Source organism: Astyanax mexicanus, chromosome 25 (assembly GCF_023375975.1).
Source record: "Astyanax mexicanus isolate ESR-SI-001 chromosome 25, AstMex3_surface, whole genome shotgun sequence".
In the NCBI taxonomy this organism is placed as follows: Eukaryota; Metazoa; Chordata; class Actinopteri; order Characiformes; family Acestrorhamphidae; genus Astyanax; species Astyanax mexicanus.
In genome coordinates, this window is record NC_064432.1 from 14,283,746 (window position 1) to 14,308,882 (window position 25,137).

Genomic DNA, 25,137 nt, shown 5'->3' on the forward strand with positions numbered 1-25,137 from the left:
GGAAGGTGTGTGTCCCGTTACATCTTGAGTAAAACTATAAACTAACACATAATTTCAGTAAAAGAGCATCATACTGAACGATGTAAAGCATGGTGGTTGTAGTGTGTGTGTGTGTGTGTGTGTGTGATGATCTGGAGCTGCTGGATAACTTGCTGTAATAGATGGAAGCAGGAATTCTGCTGTTTATCAGAAAATCCTGAAGGAGAAAATCCTCCACCTGTTCCTTAGTGATCTCAAGCTCAGGAGTACTTGGGTTCTGCAGCAGGACAATGACCCAAAGCACACAAACAAGTTCACTGTCTCTGAATGGATTAATAAACTAAATGAACAGGAGGTTTATGCTGGAAAATCCTTCAATGTGTCTGAATTAAAACGATTCCTGCACAGAGAAAACCTGCATGACTCCACGCTATCTTCACTCCAGATCATCCCTCAGGTGTGTGATGGGGTCGTTGAGGTCAGGACCGGTCGATTAGTTCTGCACACTCTCACTCAGTCATGGCGTCGTGGAGCTGGCTGTCTGCACTGCAGTCATGCTGGAACAGGAATGTTCCTGAACACAGAAACATTAAGATTTCCCTAAAGAACTAAGGGTCCTGGACCAACCCCTGAATACAGCCCCATATTATTATCCCTGCTCCACCACACTCCAGCTGGAGCAGTGCAGTCAGGCAGGTAATGTTCTCCTGCCGTTCCCCAAGCTCAGACTCGCCCATCTGATAGTTTCCACTGATCCAGAGTCCAGCAGTTGTGTGATTTGCATCAAAACACTGTACTGACTTTAGACTTGATAATAAAACACAGTGGATCAACACCAGCAGATGTCTCTCCAGAGCATCACTGATTGGTGGAAACTTCAAACTAGACCTCGAGCAGTTTGGACTGTGTGTCTCTCTCTTCTCACTCTTCCTCCAGACTCCGCTTCCCTGATTTACAAATGAAATGTAAAATTTACTGATGATCAGTGATGGTTTGGAGAGACATGTCATCTGCTGGTGTTGATCCACTGTGTTTCATTATCAAGTCTTAAGTCAGTGCAGTTTTGTTTTCCCTCAAAATCTTACAGCTTTTATAGAGATAAAGATTTCAATTTCCAGCAGGACTTGGCACACTGACCACACTGCCAAAATATTATATTTTTCTGAGACTTATTTTTGGGTTTTCATTGGCCTAAAATAGATCACTCTGTGTGTATTACTTCTATATAATATATGAGTTTTACATTTTAAACTGAATTACTGAAATAAAGAAACTTGTCAATGATGTTCTAATTTTTGAGATGCACTAATATAAAGCTCTGGAAAAAACGAAGTGAGCACTTCAGTTTCTGAATCAGTTTCTCTGATTTTATTATTTACAGGTATATGTTCGACCTCAAATAATGCAAAGAAAACAAGTTCATATTAATTAAGAAACAATACTAATGAGTTCAGAATTCAGTGTTTGGTAGTTTTAACAACCCTTATTTTATTTATTTTTTAGTTCCTACCTATTCAAATGACATCAAGTGACCTACAAAAAGAATGGCAGATGGCAGCTGGGGTTAAGTGCAGTGAAAGAATAGGTTTAGACTCGAAACACGCTTAAAAAGGTCATTAACTAATTCTCTTAATTAATCATGGGTGTGGTTAATTTTGGGCGTAACGTAAAATAAACCAATCAGAGCGTCTTTCGCTCATCATTCCCTTTAAGAGTCAGGTGATCTCTGACTTTGGCTGATTGCTATTTTAATGGTGCAGCTACCTGGAAGTGTCCAACAAGCGCTTCTCAGCAGAACAAACTGAGCTGCTGGTTGACGCTGTGAAGGAGCTCCAGCAGCTCATTTACTGGAACAGCAATGTTATTTTATTTACTATTCTGTTTATTGTTGATGTAAAAGTTGGTTTTGTGCTGCTGTGTGTTCATGTGTGTGTAATAAGTGGGGGTGTGCGCTCGGCTCGGTGCGCCTGTGTTACCGAGATAACGATGAACGTCTGACTGTTGGGGTCTGTCTAGGTTGTATTCAGTCAGTGAAGCTCCTGTGTTTTCAGTTATCAAGAGAAACAAGTAAAACTCCAGAAATGTACCTGAACACACCTCATTTCCAGACCACCACGCCCATCAGTGTAGATATATTCAGAAGCTCTGCTGCTGTTTAAACCAGGCAGGAGGAAGGAGTGACTGTTGACAGGGTGTAAGACAGCAAGACTGGCCGCTCAATTACACTTAATAGTTACTGCTTCATTATTTCACATGGTGGCGCTATATTACTAATTACCCCTAATTACTAATAATGTCTACCTTTATAAAAGACTGCAAATGTCCAACTGACACCATGTCCCTTTGATATTCATATTTATTGCAAATTATTTGCTGGAAATCAAAAAGAGAAGATGTTGACAAATAAGAAAAGGGGGAAAAATAAACTCAACAATAAACTCAATAACTCAACAATGGCAGAGTAAATTTTTCAGTCATTTTACTCTTTTTTTTTCTTTCTTCGAAACATCAATCATGACCGTTTCATCTTTCTCAGCAAAGCACTCTTTAACTCTTCATCAATGTAACCTGAGATTCAAAAAAGAACTCCTTCACTCAGGAGTGTTTTAGTTAATCGTCCACGTAGATGGATCCGTGACAATGTGTAAACCGGTGTTAACATTAAGCATAAACCAAAGAATATATATATATATATATATATACTAAAATGAACAACAACAAAATAGAATAAACTATCCTAACAAACAGTACACAATATGGTTATATTCTTCAGAGCAGGGTATTTGAACGGAGCTTGAAAGCTGACATAAGCATTTGAAATCTATTTACTTTTAATTAACTTTTGATCAACTTGCACTTTTTATGGCATAAATCAAATTTACTACTTTACCTCATTAAAAGCTTGTCAGAAATTGGTATATCTGACAAATGCCTTGAAGCATGGGCTGAAAACTTGTGGTTTTTTTTTGCCAAAAAGTGATTAATTTTTTATTTTTGGTTGCACCCCATGCAAATAGTTGGTTTAGCACATTTGTCCTTGCTTTTTAAACGTAACAATGCGCTTTTTTGTGCGTTTTAAACAAGTGAGGTGCTTTGAGGTGGTGAAATTTGCTTTTAAAAACATATGTTGAAATAATAAAATTATGATTTTCTGATTTCAATAGTAAATACTCTGATCCAAAAATTAAAATTAAGGCAAAACATTTGATTCAAAATATGATTGTAGTCCAGAGGTAAAACAAAGAAAGATGGAAAAGATCTGGAAATAAATTGATTGTAAATTTATATATATATATATATATATATATATATATATATATATATATATATATATATATATATATATATATATATATATATATATTTTTTTTTTTTTTTTTTTCTCAACAGCCACTTTTTTTTTTACAATGAATTATGCCTTTAAATAAATCGTCGCTGTTTAATGAAAAACATGTATCTCCATAAAACAAAAACAGCAGTATTACAGGAGAGATAAAACCTTCTTGACTTTTAGTGAAAGTCAATGTAACAAGAGTATATTTTTAACACAGTGTAAAGAACAGTTAATGTGTATGAATTATGTGGTAATCCAACAATCGATAAAAATGGAGATACTTGTTTTTCATTGAACTAAACACTTGTGTCAGCTTTTAATCTCCATATGTGACGGAGAGGCTCAGACCTCCCATAATGAATTGGCAAGGCAGACAGATCCTTCCCCGTACACCTTCAGAAGAGTGGGATCTGCTGAGAACATCTACGAGGGCAGATGGAGGCAGGCCCGGTTCCTCTGGGCTGAACACTGGGAACTGTGGGTCTGAAGCACAAGGCAGGAGGAAAAAGACGTTTTTATTTTAGACCTTTAACACAGAAAACGATGTTAGACCCAAGGCACGTCTGCATGGTGTGACCGGTGACCGTTCTCTGCACAAAGATCAGGTCCAATAACTAGCCCCTGGGGCGACGGGGACGGGCGACACTACCGCTTTTCTTCTGATGGCTGTCAGATGAAGTGAGGTTAAGGTAGGTGTCTTGCTGCATTGTGCTCATTGGGAAAAGGGTGCGGGGCTTTAAAAAGGAGATGGGGGTGCTAATTTGCTATTTGTAAAATAGCTACACTTTATATTGCCAAAAGAAGTTTCTCATCCATCCAAAATAACTGAACTTTCATCTCCACAGGTATGCATGCAGACTCCTTCTACAAACATTAGAGAGTCTCAGAAATGAGAATTTCTTAACTGGAATTCACTAGTCAGCGCCAAGCGTAAAGTTTAGTGGAGGGGGAATTATGGTTTGAAGTTGTTTTTCAGGAGTCAGCAAAGTGAAAGCAACTGGGAATAATAGTGTCGATGCCAATCGTAAAGTTTGGTGGAGGGGGGATAATGGTCTGAGATTGTTTTTCAGGGGTTAGCAAAGTGGAAGGGACTGAAACAATAGTGTCAGTGCCATGCATAAAGTTTGGTGGAGGAGGGATAATGGTCTGAGGTTGTTTTTCAGGGGTTGGGCTCTTTGTCCCCTTAGATCTCTAAAGTGATGAATCTGGCTTTTACCTCTAGCAATCGGAAGGACAAGTCAGAGTTTGGTCTTGGTTGCCAGAAGAAAAGATGATTACTTCTCTGACTGCACTATGGCAAGTGTATAATTTGGTTGAGGGGGGATAACTGTTTCGCAGGACTTAGCTTTGTCCCATTGGTTCCAGTGAAAGAAATCTTAATTCTTTCAAAAGACCAAGAGATTCTGGACAATCTTTTGGAAGCAGTTGAGGACTGACATGACTAAAAACCAGTGCACAAAGCAAGCTCCATAAGTCCTGACCTCAACCTGAAAGAACATTTCACAAATGCACTTTTGGAAGAATGGTGCAAAAATTCCCATAAACACACTCCTAAACCTTGAAGCTGTTTTGGGTTGACATATTAAACTTAGATGGATTCAAAACTGGATGTCACTGAAGTTCATATGGGTGCGACCGTGGACGAGCGAATACTTCTGCCAATATAGTCTTTTCCTTTGTTTAATTTTTATATATATATATATATATATATATATATATATATATATATATATATATATATATATATATAATTTCTACATTTTACCCCAATTTTACCCAACTTAGAAGGCTAATTTAAAATTCAGGCCATGGCACTGACAATGCTCCCAACACTAGTTTAAAGTTAAGGTTAATCAAAATACGTATGCCTCCTCCGATATTTGTAAAGTCAGACTCCGCCTTTTTTCTAGTGTCCACCAATCAATGCAGCATCACTAGGCATCACTCCGAGGAGGAAAGCGCCGAAACCCAAGTTCTGGTACTTCAGCTAACCACTAACAGACGCCTGTGCCGACCAGCAGTTCAACGGGAGTGATAAATAGGAGAGAGAGCGCCACCTACTGTAGCCATCCAGATAGAACAGCGTGGCCAACAATTGTGCTCTCTCTCGGACTCCTGCTGCTGATGGTGAAAGGCAGCATAGTCCAAGATTTAAACACCAGATTTTCGGGTTTTCTGTATTAAAAATAGCAGGAAACAACTGCTCTGACCAGCAAATGAACCAAGACCTGGGAATGAAAAAAGAAACTTAAAAAAAATTCATGTGTTTTAATGAGCTACCAATTTTGCTTGTAGATAATATATATGAACGTGTGCGTTAACAATATCATAAAATAAGCTAAATAATAATAATAGTCACAAAAGCAAAACAAAAAGGGAGTAAAGTTAAGTAAGACATTTTAATTGCCTAAAAAGTCAAAAATAAAAGATATAATTTTTGGTATATATTGTTCAGCAGAGGGTTAGAGGACTTGATATTGTTTAGCCCTTTGTATAAAACAAAACTCGAATGTTCTGTGAACAGTGACGTGGCAGGAGATAGAGAATCACTGTTAATCTCAGTAAGTAGAAGTCTTTTACTTCTCACTTTTATTTTTATTAATTTCTGTAACACTAAGTGTTTCTTAGCTTTTATGATGCCTTTTAGAAGGTTACACGGCACACACCTGCAGAATGTCATGTAATTAGTGTAATTAATGTAAATATATGGATATATATATATACGTTTTTATTTTTCTTTATCTCAACTGAAGTATAGTTTCTCTCACTCAAACTTATACGTATATAAGAGCTCAGAGGACACCTGAAATCCTCACAGGGCAAACTGCAGATTTTATGTGATTTTATCCCCCTACAAAAAAAAATTACAGGAAAGCCCAAAACAAAGAAACTGAAGCAAACAAACGAGAAAAAAAATAAAATAAAAAAAATTCCACAGCAGCTTATGCTGCAACTGCACTTCAAAATCTCTAGCATCAGCCAGACCGTCTCAGTTACAGAGACCGGGAGTAAAACAGGAAGTAAAGTTGGAAAGGTGGGGGGTTAGTATCTAACGCTTTACAGCTCATTTCAGTAAGTATAATGTCCACCCCCTAGAAGAGGAAAAGGCAGGGGAGGGAGGGAGAGAGGGAGGAGGAGGGAGGGAAGTGGAGAAGTAGTACAAGGCCGGGGGTCTCTAGAATAAGGGGAGGAGGTTTCTGGAGGTCTTCAGAAGGAGCCGTGGTCCTGGCCCCCCAGAGAATTCACCTCAATGTACGACCAGAGCTCCAGCGGCGTAACTCACTGAGCTGTCTGACCAGTTTCGGCACTGACTGGACTGAGCATAGTTCAGGAAAGAAAAGTTCATGTCTAACCCGTTCTTCTTCAGCTCTGCCACGGCCTGGAAGAAAGTGGAAACAAAGCAAAAAAAAAAAAAATCAAAATTTAAAAACAAAATATTTCAAATTTCATTTCAGCTCGTTTTCATTCTGGCTTCTCATCGTTTAATAAGTAAAAATATAAAAAGTGCTGGTTTCTAAACGACTTCAAGAGTAAAAACTGGAGATACATACAGAGTAATGAAAGGAGATACTTTTCCCACCTTTGCTTTAAAGAAACCCAATATCAGAGATGTTAAATGATTAATGAGGAGATCAACCAATTAAATTCAATCACGTTTTGAATGGAAGTTCTCGTAATGCTCATCATGGCATCTGCTTACAGCAAAAAGAGCCAATCAGCTTCCTGGTTGCACAGAGGAGGTATGAGGTCTAGTGGTGAAACCCCCTCCCAAACAGGTTATCATATATGCTCATGTTTGAGCAAAATGGCTGATCTAGTTTACTCTAATTAATTAACCAGATGATAATGACATTTCTGCTGCTGCTCCATGCTAAGCTATTTTCACACGGAATGTGGTATGTGCCATTTCCCCATTCAGAGGTGAGCATTATCGGCCTGTAGCCTGCCACTAACCCTGGTTAGCACTGCAGGAGCAGCACTAGCATTACCCTACCAGTGCTAGCTCTTTCACCATTCAGCGGTGAGTATATCAGACTGTAGTCTGTGTGTTTACTGTGTGTTTAAAACAAGCTACGTGGGATGAACCTCTAGCTTACTGGAACACTCAGTGTAGCCCTGTCAGGAGGCAACCGCTAGCGGTTAGCCGCTAATGCTCCAGCCTTAGTGCTAGAGAAATTTGGTAATCTAATCTGACAGTAATTAACAGAAACTCTTTACTCGCTCACATAAACAGCTTTCGGGAGAGAAATCTGTGTAGATTAACATCCAGCTAGGCCTGTCACAACAACAAAATTTTCAGGACGATATATCGTTCCAGAAATTATTGCGATAAACAATAATATTGTAATTTTTAAGCACCACTAGAGAATTTTTTCCTGCTTCTGGGCTCCAAAAGGTGCTTTAAGACAATTTGCTACACTAATAATATAATAGCATAAAACTATCACACCATTTTACAGTTAAACTAAGTTTATATTATAAAGAGCAGACATTGGGCTCCCAATATAAAAATATTTTAATATCCTAAATAACTAAAACAAATAAAGTACACCCACCCTGGGTTCTGAAAAACTGCACTGAATATTACACAGACCTTTATTCAAAAAAGAAAGTAACAAATAGATTAAAGTAACATTTACATTAATTATTTTTTAAAAACTCTGAACACATTTGCTTAGTCCATGTGATTGAAGACACTTGCTATAAATGTATTTTTAATGTAACTGTGTCAATGTAAATTCTAAGCAAGAAGCAAATTATTGCGACAGGCCTACATCCAGCACTTGTTTAACTTTAAAAAAAAAGTTATTTTTATTACAATTTTGTTTACTTAGCCCAACTTTACCTAACTTAGTTACCCTCCCCCCACCTCCACTACCACACAGCGGTGAAAAATACAACAAGAAGGGATTATCATCAACCTGTGGTTGGCTGGTAAGTCTGATGAACTTATCTTGTACAACAGAGGTAACTCTTACTCTTCCTTTCAAGATGTGGTCCTGATAAATGATAATGTTTTTGATGGTGATGGTTTTTTGATGGTGTTTGAAGTGACTGCACTTGAGGATACTTTTAAAGTTCTTGAAATCCTTTTTTTCAGATTGACCGACCATTTTTTTCTTAATGTATTTTTTTTATATCTTTATTTAGTTGAGTAGTTCTAGCTTCTCATAATCTGAATTAGTACATTACTCATATAGAGTTATTCACTGTATACCTGTAACTCTACCTCTTTACTACTTTACAACTGATGCTTTTAAACAGATTTAATAGTTTGTGTGTATGTGGAAAGTGGGCTTTATTAAAAAAATAAATGACTGAGTATTTAAGCATTTGATCTCACTAATCAGAAGGAATGTATAAAGACTTTTATCTGGACATTTAGGGGCAGTTTCCCAGACAGGGATTAAGCTAAGCCTTAGACTACACAGCATTTTAAATGGAGATTTTCCACTGAAAGGAAAATAAAGTCTATGTCTACGACTAGGCTTAATCCCTGTCTGGGAAACTGCCCCATAGTGTGTCATTCTCCCCCGACTCAAACATTTTGATGGCAGCACATCATCTATCAGACTCCCTAAAATCAATATTTGTGCTGTGATAAGCTGGTGATCGCTAGAAATCAGATTTGAGTCACTTTCATATGTAGTTCTAAATCAAACATGTATCCGTAAACGGTCATATGCTGAATTAATGTGTCTTTTTGCTTTTACGTATTAGCATTAGCGCTACATGCCTCTCTCTCGTAAACATCACACATCTCTTGGTGCAGCTGTGCAGCTATAGCTGCAAAAACAGCAAAAGCAAACCTCCTGTCCTTTTTAACCTCCTGGACCTGAGCATGAACTTCAGAGCAGCTGTTTACTCTCCACTCCAGCTAAAGATGCTCCACATATGATCTGCTAACTCATCCATTTCCCTTTATAAAGCTACGAGTCTCTCGCCTCTCTAATATGAGGTTTTTTGTTGTTGGTGAAGAAGGAGGCGTTTTTACAGGTATCAGTGTGCAGCATGTGAGATGTTTCAGGAACAGATTCGTTCACAGTACACATATATTATACAGATCACTTACATTTGTGAGTGTGAACCATCAAGACAGACAAATCTGATCTGAGCAAAAAAATCAGATTTGAGCAATGTGGCTTTTAATGTGAACGTAGCCTAAGATACAGTGTAAAGCAGTGAGTGTACAGCTACAGTGTAAGAGTGTAAATGTACTGTTCCCTCAAAATAACTAACACACTGTGTGTTGATTATTTTGAGGGAACATTAAATGTACTCTACTATACTGTAGCTGTACGCTGACTACTTTACACTGCATTAAAGTCTCATATCTTCAGTGTTTCCCATAAAAAAATTAAGATTTACATTAGGTCCTACATTCAGTATTTAATAATTTTTGTGGCTAAATATTAGCCACAAAACAAATACCGGTAAAATAAAACTTACATTCAGTAGAACACCAATGGGGTGGCGACCACAAATAGTATTGTGATATTTCTTCAAGTAGTTACTAAAGGAAACTGGGTCCAGCTGTTCTATAATTCCCATACCCTGGAGAGAAAAACAAAAACAGACATACAAAAAAACTATTGTTTTAAACAGATATGCACACAACAAGAGGTTCAGGCTAAATTAGGTCAGGCTTAGTTTACGTTACTATCCTAGCCCTGTACAGCTTAGTAGTAAACTGAGTAGCTGATGCAGATGTGTGATTAATGACGTTGAATGCTTGATTTAATTCAACTTCATTTATGTGAGTAGTGTATAAAATAGAGTGTAAATTTGCCTATTTTCCTGCCCTGTGTGTAAAACATCATCTATCTGCAGAGCAGGAGATCAGGCTGTAGTTTTAGAGAAGCTAGGCTAACGCTAACCACAAGTTTTATTTCTTATTTACAGTTACTAAAGCTGCTAGACTAGTTAAACAAGACGTGTCAGTAAGTTTATTATTGTATCTCACTCCCATGTAGCAAACAAGTTAGCATTAGCGGTTTTCCCAGTGTTTTCCACTCTACCATTCAACCTTAAATGCACTAAAACAGCAGTTTTAAAACACGCCCTCATTTTAGAGATAAATAAAATTAGAGAATTTTATTCTCATTTTAATTATCCTAGATTAGTTAAACAAGAAGAGTCTGTAAGTTTACTTCTCACTAGCATTTTGCAAACAAGTTGGCATTAGGGTTTTCCCAGTGTTTTCCACTATACACTTCCACCTTAAATGCACTAGACCAGTAGTTTCAAGACATGGCCTAGGTTAAGAGAAGCTAAGCTAATGTTAGCTAAAAGTTTAATTCTCATGTAAAAGTTACTAAATCCTGCTACACTAGTTAAACTAGACGAATCCGTAAGTTTATATCTTGCTCGCATTTAGCGAGTTTAGCGCACTTAGTTAGCATTGCCTGAGATTTTATTATTTTTTTTATTGTTTTTCAACTTAAAATGCACTAAACCAGCAGTTTCAAGACACGCCCTAATTTAAGAGAAGCTAAGCTAACGTTAGCAACAAGTTTTCTTCAATTTACTCTCACTCGGTGTTACCAGAGCCTGCTAGAGCAGTTAAACAAGATGCGTCTCATTTTTAGCAAATGTATGATCTCAGTCGCTCCCATTCCACTTTAATTGGCATTTTTCTGATCTTGAAGTTGTGTGGAAATGTATGAGAATCACAGCTGAGTGTATGTTTATATGACAAGTAAACTGTTATTGTGTTAAGGAGATGTTTAATAATATTAACGTAATTAAACATTAACATAACTGTTTCCTGACAAATCTTGGGTTCGTTCTTTATGTAAACTCTAATATTTTTAATAATGGTGGTACGTTATGAGTGTTGATTAAACAATTACAACATTTGTGAAGTAAAAATCTCCTTCATCTGAACTAAACCTGTAATTATAACTAAAACAACCCTAAATTACGCTGAATTGAATCAGATCGATTCTGTAAATCAGTGATGTCAAACTGCTACATCACTGGACAAAGATGACTTGCCAATGGTCTTCCCTCCCAGACAGAGAGATGTCTATGACATCACACAAAATGAAATATGTAATCTCTAGATGATCAGGCTAACAGAGCCTTGGGTTTTATGTGTTTCTAATAAAAAACAGAAATTATAATATTACCATCTTGTCGAGATGCTCGATAGATCTATAAATCTCGCCTTGATTTTCATCGTAGTAGGTGTAGCGGAATCGCTGACCTGGGAAAGAGAAAGTAAACATTTTTGAGAAATTATGGAAATCTTCTAAGTTTAAAAGGTCTGATGTACAGTGGCTTGCAAAAGTATTCATTCCCCTTAAACATTTTTCACATTTTGTCAACCATACAACCACAAACTTATGTATTTTATTAAGATTTTAATAAGTGATAGACCAACATAAAGGAGCACATAATTGTGAAGTGGAATGAAAATTCTACAAAAATGTGACGTTTTTTTTTTTGACTAAATATATATCGTGATATTAAACAATGCAGGACCCATGACATCACCAGCCCCGCCCCCACCTGTGTGCTGTCTCACGCCAGAGATCCAGACCAAACCGAAGGAAAACAGCAAAAAAACAAACAAAAAAAAAACAATCATTTTCCCATTTAAAAAAATTTAATGGCCTTTTAAAAGGTAAATAAGAGAGTTTTTCTGAGATTAAAAGCTCAGTTTTGGCTGTAACTGGAAATATCTGTGCAAAACTGTCCCAGAATGAGGTGCACAGCTTTTTGGCTGCCACTGTGTTTACAAGCACATGCCCAACCATGAGATGACCATGCAGTTACCTTTTTTTTTTACGCCCCTCCCCCTCCCACTCCTTTATGTGTTCCTTCATAGTCTGGATCACTTCACTATTCATTTATAATGTAGGAAAAATAAGATTAATAAAAACATTGAATAAGAAGGTGTGTTCAGACTTCTGCCTGGAAAAAAAAAAACTAGTTAGTATTAGCCATTAGTCTTATAATAATTGCTACTCATCAATATTAAAAACAATTATAAAATCTGCATTGTCATTTTTAGTATTAAACATTATAACATCCTGAATTTTATATGTATTTTATTAAGAATGCTCAGCTTTCAGCCAAAAGAATGTTTCAGAATAAAGCGCTATCCGGACGGGATTAGTTTCTCAGGGGGACGTCTGTGCAAAATATTTCACTCTTCTATTCAGTGATAAAACTCCTACATCCGGACTGCAATTGAAAAAACAAGAGGACCAGTGAGTTTTCACTGACATCATCTAGTTCAGTAGCTCCTCCATTTCCACTCGCTGTTGTGTTTAACATTGATCTCCGTGGAAACACGTGCCCAAAGTGTAATTACAGGGCGCGGCAGTGGACAAATAGCTATTTTATTAAACGCGAGGAGACGAAACTCAGAAGCTGATCCACACGAGACTAAAATTACCGGAGCCTATTACTCCAGAACACTAATTACCATACATAGGAATAAGTGAATTTGCACACTAGGCTTTAATTACGGACCCAGGTGTGCTTGCTCCTTGAGTTCGGTTTGTTCTGTTTTTCTGTTCTGTTGCAAATGTGGAAGCCATCTGCTCCCAGTGCCATGTGTGAGGTCGAGTGATTGGATCATTTTGTCACATACTGTAATAAGTACGTAATAAGCTATGTGGGGTGAGTGCTGGTCTCTAAAACTCTGTTCCTCACCACTTGAACGTGATTATATCCAATAAGTATGATTATTTAAATCAGAAAGCGGACTAAGCTTCATTAAGTTATTTACATGTAATCATTAGCATTAGCATGGTGGATTTTACTGCTGTGATTTTGTGATTGCTGTGGGCTGGTTAAGAACTTATTTAGAAGTCCAGCCCTCTTTACAGATACTATAATGTGATTTGGAGCACAGCCTCAGGAGTCCCTACGTTAGAGAGAAGATCTAAACACTCACCCCAGTGGCAGAAGTCTGATGAGATGATGAACAGGTTAGAAGGATCAGCTAGATATTTGCTGAGCAGCTTGCCGTACTCCTGTTCTTTAGACTCGCTCAGAGCTCCCACCAGAACGGGAACAATGCTGAACTCGTCTTTATAGCTGTGAACAAGAGAATGTGACTTTGTGGATTATCAGCAACTCATCACTTATTCAGCTCTTATTGTAAGAAGCAAGCTGATTGGATGCATTTGTTAAAGGGTGAGAATTGAACGGACATTGGGTTGAGCATTACGAGAACTTCCTGCCATAATTTAGTCAGTGGCTAATCTCACAAAGTTTTTTTTCATTCATTTTAAAATGTCTAGTTGTGTCTAGTATGAATGAATGTGCCACCATGTGAGCTAATTGGACTCTGACTGGCTAACAGCACTGCGAGGCAGCGAGACGGAGAACAGTTATAAACGTTTTAAAATAAAGACATCTCACACTAATAACAGTCTTTACAAAGTCAGAGGTTACTTTACAACATGTGTAATAATACCCTGCTCAATGCAGTTCAGCAGTCCACCGGAGATCCTATATAAATCTATAGTTACTTACACACAGAGGTGGGTAGTCCAGGTAAACAGAACTGTTGTAAACATATACCTACCTATCTCAATTGTACTTGGCTGGTGGTGTTTCTCCATAGACTAATTCTAACCATTTGCTCTTTAGCTCTGAATTACTGGGTTACGTATCTAAACACTGATGTGATATTCGCACAAATAACACAGGAATGAACTGCATGCTGTTCCTAGTGCTGTTGGCTCCTATCTGACAAGACGGCGTCGCCGCCTGGCTTTAGCTCGTCTGTAAGCGGTCCCTATATATTCATAGTGTTTCGTGCTGTTAACAGGAGTGCAGGACTCTTAGCATTTAGCAGATTAGGAATGAGGAGCTTACTCCGCTTTTGCTGCATTTGTGATGGACCGGAATTTCTTTTAATTTCATTTGTTCTTAAAGTATTTTTTTCTTTACTTAGTTGAGCAGTTCTTGCTTTTCATAATATGAATTAAAACATTACTCAAATACAGCTATTCACTGTATACCACCTCTATAATAATAAATGTTGGTAATAATATCCCCTAATCCCCTAATTATCAATCAGGTTACTATTTTAATTTCCCTGAGGAAAACCCTCCCAAAGGGATCAATAAAGATCTATCTATCTATCACTTTTTTTTTATTACTATTTTTAGCAAATGAAAAATTCACACTGTTCTCATTTCAATCACAGATTATATCTGTCCAGTATAATTTATTTTACTTTAATCCTGGATATACAGAGATATATGAAGTGCATTATTGTTAGTATTATGACATTATGGATCATTGATTTTGTAAAATTCTTGTATTTTTTAATATCTCAGTTAGGGGTGTGCTATATCATTGTATGTGTTGCAGTAGTGTATTCTTAATTTTTTTTTTATTCAGTGTTTTGTCATATCGCCAAAAGTATCATGAAATATCATGATATTATTTTAGGGCCATATCGCCCACCCATAGTCTCGGCTCGGCTTGTGTTCAGCTGGTGAAACTAGACCACAGTTTATTACGCAGTGGAATCGAATTAAACTGGAGAAACTCTCACCTCTCCATGGCTTTGGCAGTGTAAGGCAGGTGCATCTCAATGCTGTGCTCATCTTCATCTGTCTGCAGAGTCATCCTCTCAAACATGCCCGTCTTCCACAGGTCAGCATAAACTGAAAGAGGACAAAATATTACTACAGTTTAGTGAAAATAATATCTAATGAGCTGGGTTCAATTTTAACTAACTTTTAAGTGTCTGTCAGTGTCTGCCTCGACATAAACTAAACAATGTTTGAGTAAATTGGAATTAAAAACTTGGGATAGCTGTAAATAAATAATATATATATCTCTTAAAACCCAAGGCTATTTTATATAGCTTGATGTACCTTTATGTGCGTAAAATAACAAAGAATTTAAGGAGATTCTACACTACTTAGATATATGTCTTATAAAATAACTAAACTCCGATACATTTTACATGAATAGTTAAAGTAGTTTGCTCTGTGATGGAAGAGGAGATTAAAGGGAGCAGAAAAAAGAGCAGAGAAACTGACATAATGGACATTTATGAAAGCTGTGAAGTGTCTACCCTGTTTACAGAACAGAGACAGCAAAAACATTAATGTATCAGTTTTATACTGTCATTTATTTGCAAAAAATGAGAAAAAAGCCAAAAATAATGAAAACGTTGGAAATAAAACAATTTCATATTCATTTAGAAACAACAATACTAATGTTTAAACTCAGGAAAAAATCAGAAATCATTTTTTGTGGAATAACACTGCTTCATACCACAGTTCCACTAAAAACCTGTGGAATGTTATCAAGAGGAAGATGGATAATCACAAGCCATCAAACCAAGCTGAACTGCTTGAATTTTTGCACAAGGAGTAAAGGCATAAAGTTATCCAAAATCAGTGTGTAAGACTGGTGGAGGAGAACATGATGCCAAGATGCATAAAAAATGTGATTAAAAACCAGGGTTATTCATTCAAATATTGATACTGATATTCTAAACTCTAAACTAAACTAATATAAACTTGTTTTCTTTGCATTATTTGAGGTCTGGTAGTAGGGCTGCAAATCTCTCAGTGTCTGGCAATTCACGATTCTAATTCTGTTTTTTGGGGTTATGGCTTGATTTAGAAATGATTTTTGATTCTGGAACAATTTTTCGATTACAATGGTCCATAAATATTGTTTAAATTATGTGATTGAGAAGATGAAACAACAATTTAGACAAACAGAACATTTATTTTAAACAATAATTATAAAATTCCTCACTGTATCAAAGCTTTTTGCAACATTTCATATTTCAGAATTTTTTTTTTGTAAATCTTTAAAACGTAACCTTAAAAATAAAACATAGACGTTAGAATCTTTTCAACCATATTGCATCATGGCTCCATTTTCAAAACGTAACCTTATATATTAAACGTACAGAAGGTTAAATATTAAACACACAACTTTTTCGTTATTTTGACCATTTCTCTTTTTTTTTTTTTTTGCAAAAAAACACTCTAAACATTTTTATTAGAACCTTTGTCCATAGTTTATATTATATATAATCATTTTACTCAAACATAAACCTATTAATGGTAAAATAAGAGAAACTTACCATTTTTAAGTGGTATTAATTTTTTCAGGAGCTGTATGTACTACTGTATGTGCTTTACCTCCTGTAATAAAGTTCTATGTATAGCATAGAATACCAGAGAATATCACCTCTAAATAAATATATGTAAGAATAAAAGGATAAAAAATAAAGCATTATTGGTGTAGATTGTTCATTTTACCCTTCTGGTCAATCCTCAGGTCATACAGTGGTGTTCTGTAGACCTCAGCAGGAGAGAGGGCACACCGGGACAGCGGCACGTGGTGCGACGGTCCGAGAATAAACACTCTCCGGCTATTAAACACAAATATAAGAGAGAGAAAGAGAGAGAAAGAATGTTGTCAGTTCTTTAATAACAGAAAAACAGTTCACTTATAATGATAGTATTGAGCAAAAGCAGAACACTCACGTAATCGAGGGATCCACCTGCTTATAGGCATGCGCCGCACAAGCCCCGCAATAGGTATACCCAGCATGCCTGCTCAAAACAATAATAACAAAATAAAAATACTGAATTCAGCGGAGGCAACAACCAGTATATAAGACCTTATAACCGTCATAATAACTCTTTAACCACAGAATTATTTGAGATTCTGCTTGCAGCAGTGAGGAAAGTTCTCAGAAGGAGGTAAAACAGTTTAAATTTTGCATGTAGGAACTACTGATTTTTTTGCAATGTAAGGTGCACTTAAAATCCTTAAATTTTCCCAAACAATCGAGAGTGCCCCTTATAATCTGGTGCCCCTTATATATGAATTTTACCAGTCAGGTATTAATGAGCAGTAAAGCCACTCCATTGAAGTACAGTGTAATAAGAATAAGTTTTCAGTCAAGTTTCTCCAGCACTATGGCTGGAGCCACTAACCACTGTTTTTCTGTTCAGAGGTGAGTATTATCTAGGGGTGTCACGATTCTGTAAATCCTCGATTCGATTTTATTTCCGATTTAAGGGTCACAATTCGATTCGATTCTCGATTTTTTTTCTTTTTTTTTTTTTACAGCAGAGAGGCCTATGCCAGTTTTAGATTAGTCTATGGTCAGTCATTGGTTTGATTAATCAAATTTACAATTTCTTATTTTAAAAGATGGGCTTGATATAAGTGATGCAAAGCGATACAAGTGATCTGTAATACACCACATTAGGCACTAATGGTAAAATATAAATAATTTTATTAAGATATATATGTAATGCCATCTAGTGGCTTTTTTGGTAGCAGCAGTGTGCACTATTAAAACAGCAACATAACAAAATAAATAATAAAAAAATACAGGAACAGTCATGTTCAAAATAATATAACAATTAGAGCCTTAACAAACTGAACTCTATTCACTATAACAGTTAAACATGAAAAATAAGACTAAGACTTTTTTGGTCCCTGAGAATGACAAGTTTTTTTTCTTTAATAAAGATATATTATTAACTTTATCTGAGAGAAAGATGCTCTTTAAGGGACCACAAATATTAACATATTTGAGGCTAGACAAAACAACTGTTATTTTTACATTTTCAAGTTTTTCTTTAAGAAAATGAGAATGTCCACATTCTCTGGAGAAAGGGCTGCTCTTTGAGCAGTCACAATGTCAGCGGCGTCAGCTACAGTGTGCTGCGCCATTTGCTTAGCGTGCGTGCTTGCGTAGCTTAGAGGGAGGAATCGGCGATACTCTTATAAATTCAAGGCTCGAGACCATGAAATAATTTTGATCGATTCCGATGAAATATCGAAATTGTGACACCCCTAGTATTATCAGACTATAGTCTGCATGTTTAAAGTGTTAAAATAAACTACACTGGTCAAGCCACTAGCTAATATCACACTGGCTTACGAGAACACTCAGGGTTCCTCAGTGTAGTGCCGTCAGGTGGCATTAGCGCCTAAACTCTGGCGGTTAGCCGTTAATGCTAATGCTTCAGCCTTAGTGCTGGAGAAATTTGGGGGCTCTAAACTTATTGTAAATAAACGGAAGTGCTTTACTCACTCAAATAAACAGTTTTCAGGAGAGAAATATGTGAAGATTAACATCCCACACTCTTGTTGACTTTATTACAGAATTTTTAATACAGTTTTGTTTGCTTAGCTTAGTTCTACTTAACTTAGTTAGCTAAACCCCACCACCACCACTCAGCAGCAAGACCTGCTGAATTTCCTTATAGTAGAAGTTCCTTATAGTGTCTCTTAAAATGCGCCTTATAATCCAGTGTGGCTAATAGTGCAAAAAATGCGGTATTTTACAGCGAAACACAAACATTTAGCAAGCTATCTGTGGTTCTATGTGTAAAACATCTTTTAAATGAAGAATTAAAGTGACGTACGGTGCTATAATGGCTCTAGCAGGTCCTGCTGTGGATTGTGCTTGAGATAACCAGCCCTCCAGTTGTGCATTCAGCTGGGATCCTGAAGAAAACAGGAGGAAACTTTACTATAAATAAAGTAGGTACGATATGAAAAAAAAAAGTAATGTGCCGTAACGTTGGATATCCTGATCAATGTGCAATACGATAAATTAGACTCAAAGGTTGTAGTCACTGTGAACCTCTACCACACTCTACTGCATTTGCTTCGTCTCGCTCTGCCTCACTACCTTTCTCTGCATTGATGTACCTCAATCTACCTCGCTCTACGTGACTCTACCCATCACTGCTTTGTTTATTTAGTGAATACTGTGTGATTAATACAATTTTTAAGCAACTGACACCAATAATATGAATAGAATTTTTATTTTTTTATTTTATATATTTTTATTTTTTTTATCTGATTGAAACCACTACTGTATAAGCATGTTTAATATTTTGCGGAGTGTAAATGCAGTTGTCCCCATCCTCAAACACACAATCTGGAACAGGAAATCAGAGCTTAAGGTCCAGTGTGAAGCCAGGTCACATTAGCATGGCAAGAAAAGAAAAAAAACTTACACAGCTGATTAATGGGATTTTCTTGTTTCTTCTTCTCTGAACACTATTAAAGACACTGGCACTCAAACACTGTTAACAACAGGGTTCCTCAACCAGCAGGACACGAAACACCAGCGGGTAAACCAGGCTCTGGTCCCTTAATTTCTAAATATAATGTAAAATTTACTGATGATCAGTGTTGGTTTGGAAAGTCATGTCATCTGCTGGTGTTGATCCACTGTGTTTTATCAAGTCCAAGTTTCCACAAAACCTTACAGCACTTCATGCTTCCCTCTGCTGACAACTTTAATGGAGATGCAGATTTCATTTTCCAGCAGGTTTTGGCCAATTGGTGCCAATTGGTCTTATATAAAATTTTCATTTTCTGAGACATTGATTTTTGGGTTTTCATCGGCTGTAAGCCATAATCAACAATAAAATAAATAGATGCCTAAAATAGGTCACAATGTGCGTAATACATCTACATAATGTATGAGTTTTATATTTTGGTCTGAAATACTATATTAAATTATATTTAGATGCACTAGTATTACAGATATCTGACTAGTCAATAGTTTTATTAATCTATTGATTTAGTAAAACTACACTTCAGAGATCTGGAATTTGAGTATTTAGTAGTAAAACTAAGTTTTACTGAAATTACTAGAAATTGGTAAGAGTGGTAAGTTTGGTGTGTTTTTTCTGCTAAAACGGTTTACCATAGACTGCAGCATTAGAGCTAGCTTAGCATTAGAGCTAGCTGTGCAGCTATGCAAAGATTGGTTAGCTATGCGGCTAACTAGTAAACATACACAAATACATAAATATAAACGCTGATTTAGCAACTGTAAAGAAGCTAGCATAGCTAAGCATTCATATATGTTAAGAGTTAGCCTACTGACAACTTGTAAACCAGCTAAAATAAGCCAAATAACGCTTTAAAACATTTAGCTAGCTAACTAAGGCTAAATAGCTAAGCTAGCATCTTGGTTTCTAAACTTAGGTATGTCCAAAACGCGGGGCATGCTGACTAGCTGACTTGATGCCTTTCTGTCCAACACTAGCCCCCTACTTAGCTACTGAGAGGGTAGTAGTAGTGTTAAAAGGCTCTGGGTGCGTCTGAAACGATGAAATGCTACCTACTCAGTCAGCATTCCAAAGGACCAAGGCACCCAGTCATGTGTTAAATAGAAGTGTAGGCAAAAAATGTAAAATAGTGTGCTTGATTTTCAGACACAGGGCTGTCTCCAAACTAAACAGCGATTTTTGCGGCCAGAACGCGTTAAAAAGTCACTTTTCCGACGTGGCAAGCTAGCAGCACGCCTTATTAACTACACAGTATGTGAGGTTAGGGCTAAACGCCTTATAAAAACAGTGTTTTAATGCAGTATACTGTAAATAAACACTGCCTGTGCTGGTGCTCCTGAGCGAGGCGTTTAAAAATTCACAGCTGATCCACTACACTATCCCCCTCCCCCTACCCGGTGTTGCGCCGATTTATGCTACCCGCTGATATGCGGTGCTCAGCATCTCTGCGCATGCGCTGTTTGCGACTGTACATGTTTACTAGCTAGCTGGTTAAGTGTGTTGTTTTTCATGGTGATTCCTTTGTTGTTCTTCAAGGTTTTCCCTTAAGCTAGTTACTATTTTTAAACTATCTTTTAAACAGTTGTTTGAGATTTAGTAAAGCTACAAACAAGCTGTAAATTATAAAAAAAAAAAAAAAAAAAAGAAAATATTCACATAAATAAAATCTACGTCAGCTTTTGGATAAACAAAACACTTTATTGTGATAATAAGTACGTCGCCACAATAACTGTTTTTGAGTTAACATGATATTATTTTAGAAAAAATGTGATAAACTATATTAGTCAATTAAGATCATTTTGTCTCCCTGAAATAATTTAGAATACTTAAAAGCATAGCTATACAATTGCATATTTGCAAATCTATTTGTAGTTCTTATTATTTAGACATGCGAAGAATTGTAATACAACATAAATAAACAAAACGGCTTTTTTAAAACAAAGTTGACTGAGAAAAACATAATGGGCGTTATTTAAAGGACAGCAAAATGTCTACAAAGTCTATCTATTATACACTAAATGTCATTATATTGTTAGACCTATTAGACTTACATATTTAAAATAAAATAAAACCAGGTCATGCCCATACACTGCACGATAAGTCGATAATGCAATTATTGTGACCGGCCTGTAAATAGGGGTTTAAAAACTGCAGTGCTTACTACTGTAATAATAAACACTGTTAGCCTGGCTAGCTTTTATTTATTTTAGTATTTCTTTTATATATAATACTAGATCATTAATGTTTTCTGATATTATTTATTTTCTGACATGTTGATTACTACGGAGCCCCGGAGGGGCCGTGGATAAAAAAAATAATTAAATCGTGCTCACGATTTGCTATTCGTGCTCACGTTTTCTTTAAATCGTGCTCACGTTTTGCTATTCGTGCTCACGTTTTCTTTAAATCGTGCTCACGATTTGCTATTCGTGCTCACGTTTTCTCTAAATCGTGCTCACGTTTTGCTATTCGTGCTCACGTTTTATTTTAATTCGAGTGAACGATTTCTGTAATTCGTGCTCACGTTTTTATGCGCAATAAGACAAGAAGCTCGGAGGGAAAGGAGCATTTTCTCTCTTGATCTGTTACAGGGGTGCAGTAATGATAATCAGTTATCTACCTTTATAACCTGCTGTTATTAATGCACTAGTGTTACAGTTAGATGTACAGTACAGTGAGCAGATTTTGCCTGGTGGTGGAATCTCTACAGCGCGTGGGGGAGAGCCGTCCGCGGCATCGGTTCCCCCGCCGCCAGACACCTGCCGCGCGCGCAGGTCTTCACGGAGCTTATTTACCAACAATGTAGACAAATACAGTCAATTCCAGTCATGAATAAAGGAAACAAACATTTTACTGATGCAGGACAACTGTGTGTTATTAAAACCAGATCAAAACAAAGTTATAATGCAATGTGCAAATGTGTTTATTAATTTCTAAATAACATTCAGCCAGCCTCCAAGGAAATGCACACCTTCTTAAATCTGGTTACATCATTATTACTTTTATGATAGATTTAATCTATATTTTAATAATTTGTATAATAAATAAACACATAATTCAGAAAATATACATTTAAGAAGTTTATAATTATTATATTTTTTATTTGAAGCTTGTGGCATGTTTCTGGGCAGGACACTGTGATTTGAGAATAAGCAGATATTCAGGACATTTCATCAGATATAGAAACTTAATTATTTTAGGAAACATATTGGAATAAATTATCAAATTGATCCAAATTATTATATGAAATGCCTATTTACTAAATATCTTAATACATTGTATTAATAGTATTTTAGACCAGCTATTTTGATTTTATATAGTGTTACATATTTAAAGCAGCTCTTATATGAGCCATTCATAGACAACTGTCACACCTTGCATTAATTTTGTATTATCTTTATTAACTTTTACAGTGTACATTTGGACCTAAGTCTTATAGCTGTATATTTATATAATTATACTTCTTTACGTTACACTCTAAAAAACAGAGGTACGATATGAGTACTTTTTTGTACTCGAAGGTACACTCTTTATAATTGTACCCTCAAAGGTACAATATTGGTCTTTACAGGGTCAGATTTGTTCCCTCTGAAGTACAAAGTCATTTCTAACAGTAATAAGTACAAATTTGTACCATTTAACCAGCCAAAGGGTACATTCAGTATTCTGCATCACTGTACTAATGAACAATATATATTTAAATTGCACAGTTTTTATTTGAAAGCCAGACAATTTTGTATCATCAAGTTTTTGAGCCATATTTAGTTGATGATAATGTTTATAATCTTTATGATCTTTACTGCCACAAAAACCATGGGTACAAAAAAGGACTTTTACTGAAAGGTACTTTTTTGTGCCTCAATATAAGGTACAGCCCCAGCGACAAGCTTTGTACTCTTTTAAGTACAAATCTGTACTTATATTTCTTAGAGTGTATACTATTGTTGAAAATAAGAAATTATAAACAGTTCCACATTGCATTATAACTTTGTTTTGATCTGGTTTTAATAACACACAGTTATCCTGCATTAGTAATGTTTGTTTCCTTTAATCATGACTGGAATTGACTATATTTGTCTATATTGTTGGTAAATAAGCTCCGTGAAGACCTGCGCTCGCGGCCAGGGAACCCGTGCCGCGGACGGCTCTCCCCCACGCGCTGTAGAGATTCCACCACCAGGCAAAATCTGCTCACTGTACTGTACATCTAACTGTAACACTAGTGCATTAATATCAGCAGGTTATAAAGGTAGATAACTGATTATCATCACTGCACCCCTGTAACAGATCAAGAGAGAAAATGCTCCTTTCCCTCCCAGCTTATTGTCTTATTGCATAAAAACGTGAGCAGGAATTACAGAAATCGTTCACTCGAATTACAGAAATCGTGCGCACGAATTACAGAAATCGTGAGCACCAATTAAAGAAATCGTGAGCACGAATTGCAAATCGTTCACTCGAATTAAAGAAAACGTGAGCACGAACTGCTACATCGTTCACTCGATTTAATTATTTTTTTTATCCACGGCCCCTCCCGGGCTCCGTAGATTACAGCCTACAGGAAAATATTCTAATACTCTGCTCCTTGTTTTTTTTAATAGCCTAAAAATATAGATGTAACGCTGAGGAAGCACGTTTCGGCATGTTAGCACAAACCGACGCAACACCGGCCCGCTCGACGCCAGCAATAACAGGCCGAAGAGCCAGGCTAGCTCCCCGAAGCTCGGGCCGCGGGCACGCGTGGCCAGCCCCCCGCTCCCCGGCTGCGGCTGTACCTGAGGCGGTGTACCAGCTGCCGGCGTGGCTGGCTTCTCTGCACACCATTCGGTTCGACATCTTGGTGCCCGAGCCGCCTATCTTGGTCAGATGGAATTCTGATCGGTGGGGAAGAAACCCAATCAATTAATCAACCAATCAATCAATAGCGGCGGGGAGCGGAGTGTTAGAGCCGGGGCGGATCTGCTGCTCTACATATGTTCAAACCAAACCCCTGAAATCACGCGATCATCGCAGGACTCCGCACAGACCGTCCCTATCCGCCTCTGAAGAAGAACAAAGCTCGGAGCGGCGCGCGAGCCTGTACTCGGACGGGTCGGTGTGTCTCAATTCGGCTTCCGTCCTGCCGTTCCACACAGCCAGCAATTCTGATTGGTCGGTTTCAGTTAAAGGGAAACACACCCAGAGACTGTTTGTTTTTTATTTTTATTTTTTTTTTTAATTCACATTAATACACAAATATATGGTCTACACTACCAGTCAAAAGTTTTAGAACACCCATAAGTGTTAAAAGATTAGCAGTATAGCAGTGAACTACCACAAGTTTTAAGTAAAAAAAATAAAATAAATAATAATAGTAATAAAATATAAAAAATATTGTAAAAACTAACAAAAAGAAACTTTAAACAAATTATATATTGTTAAAAAAACGAAAAATTTGTATATTGTAAATAAAGGCCTGACAATTAACTTAACATTTACAGTTTATTGAATATAAAAGGCTATATATATTTTTTATTTTTAATATATATATATATATATATATATATATATATTTAATATCAGTGTAAATGTAAATGCATTTTGTTATTTTGTTACAACATACAATTGTTTTTTATAACATACATTTATTGTTAACTATAGGTAAATTAAAAACAAAACATGTTTTTGTTTTTATTTTTAATATATATATATATATATATATATATATATTATATTAGTTAAAATAAAAAATGTATATTGTAAAAAATATATATGTTGTAACATAAA

At 36.4% G+C, this 25,137-nt stretch overlaps 1 protein-coding gene across 1 annotated transcript; it reads right to left on the reverse strand.

The window, feature by feature from the left end:
* Nucleotides 1-2,441: 2,441 nt before the first annotated feature.
* Nucleotides 2,442-24,472, reverse strand: memo1 (mediator of cell motility 1). Its single transcript, XM_022667196.2, has 10 exons — nt 24,147-24,472; nt 18,706-18,787; nt 16,804-16,872; nt 16,576-16,688; nt 14,841-14,952; nt 13,224-13,366; nt 11,446-11,522; nt 9,764-9,868; nt 6,560-6,692; nt 2,442-3,796 (listed from the first exon to the last, which is right to left on the reverse strand). Exons 1-9 carry the CDS (start codon nt 24,205-24,207, stop codon nt 6,561-6,563), a joined length of 894 nt encoding a protein of 297 aa, XP_022522917.1. The 5' UTR covers nt 24,208-24,472; the 3' UTR covers nt 2,442-3,796; nt 6,560.
* Nucleotides 24,473-25,137: the final 665 nt, after the last annotated feature.

Bases quoted from the DNA above. Each gene is read 5' to 3' on its own strand.
- memo1 (XM_022667196.2), bottom strand. From the start codon at position 24,207: ATGTCGAACCGAATGGTGTGCAGAGAAGCCAGCCACGCCGGCAGCTGG. The intron at 13,367-14,840 runs GTGAGAGTTTCT...TCTTGTTCACAG, and splicing joins ACTGCCAAAGCCATGGAGAG to CTATAAAGACGAGTTCAGCA. The intron at 11,523-13,223 runs GTGAGTGTTTAG...TCTCTTTCCCAG, and splicing joins ATCAGACTTCTGCCACTGGG to GTCAGCGATTCCGCTACACC.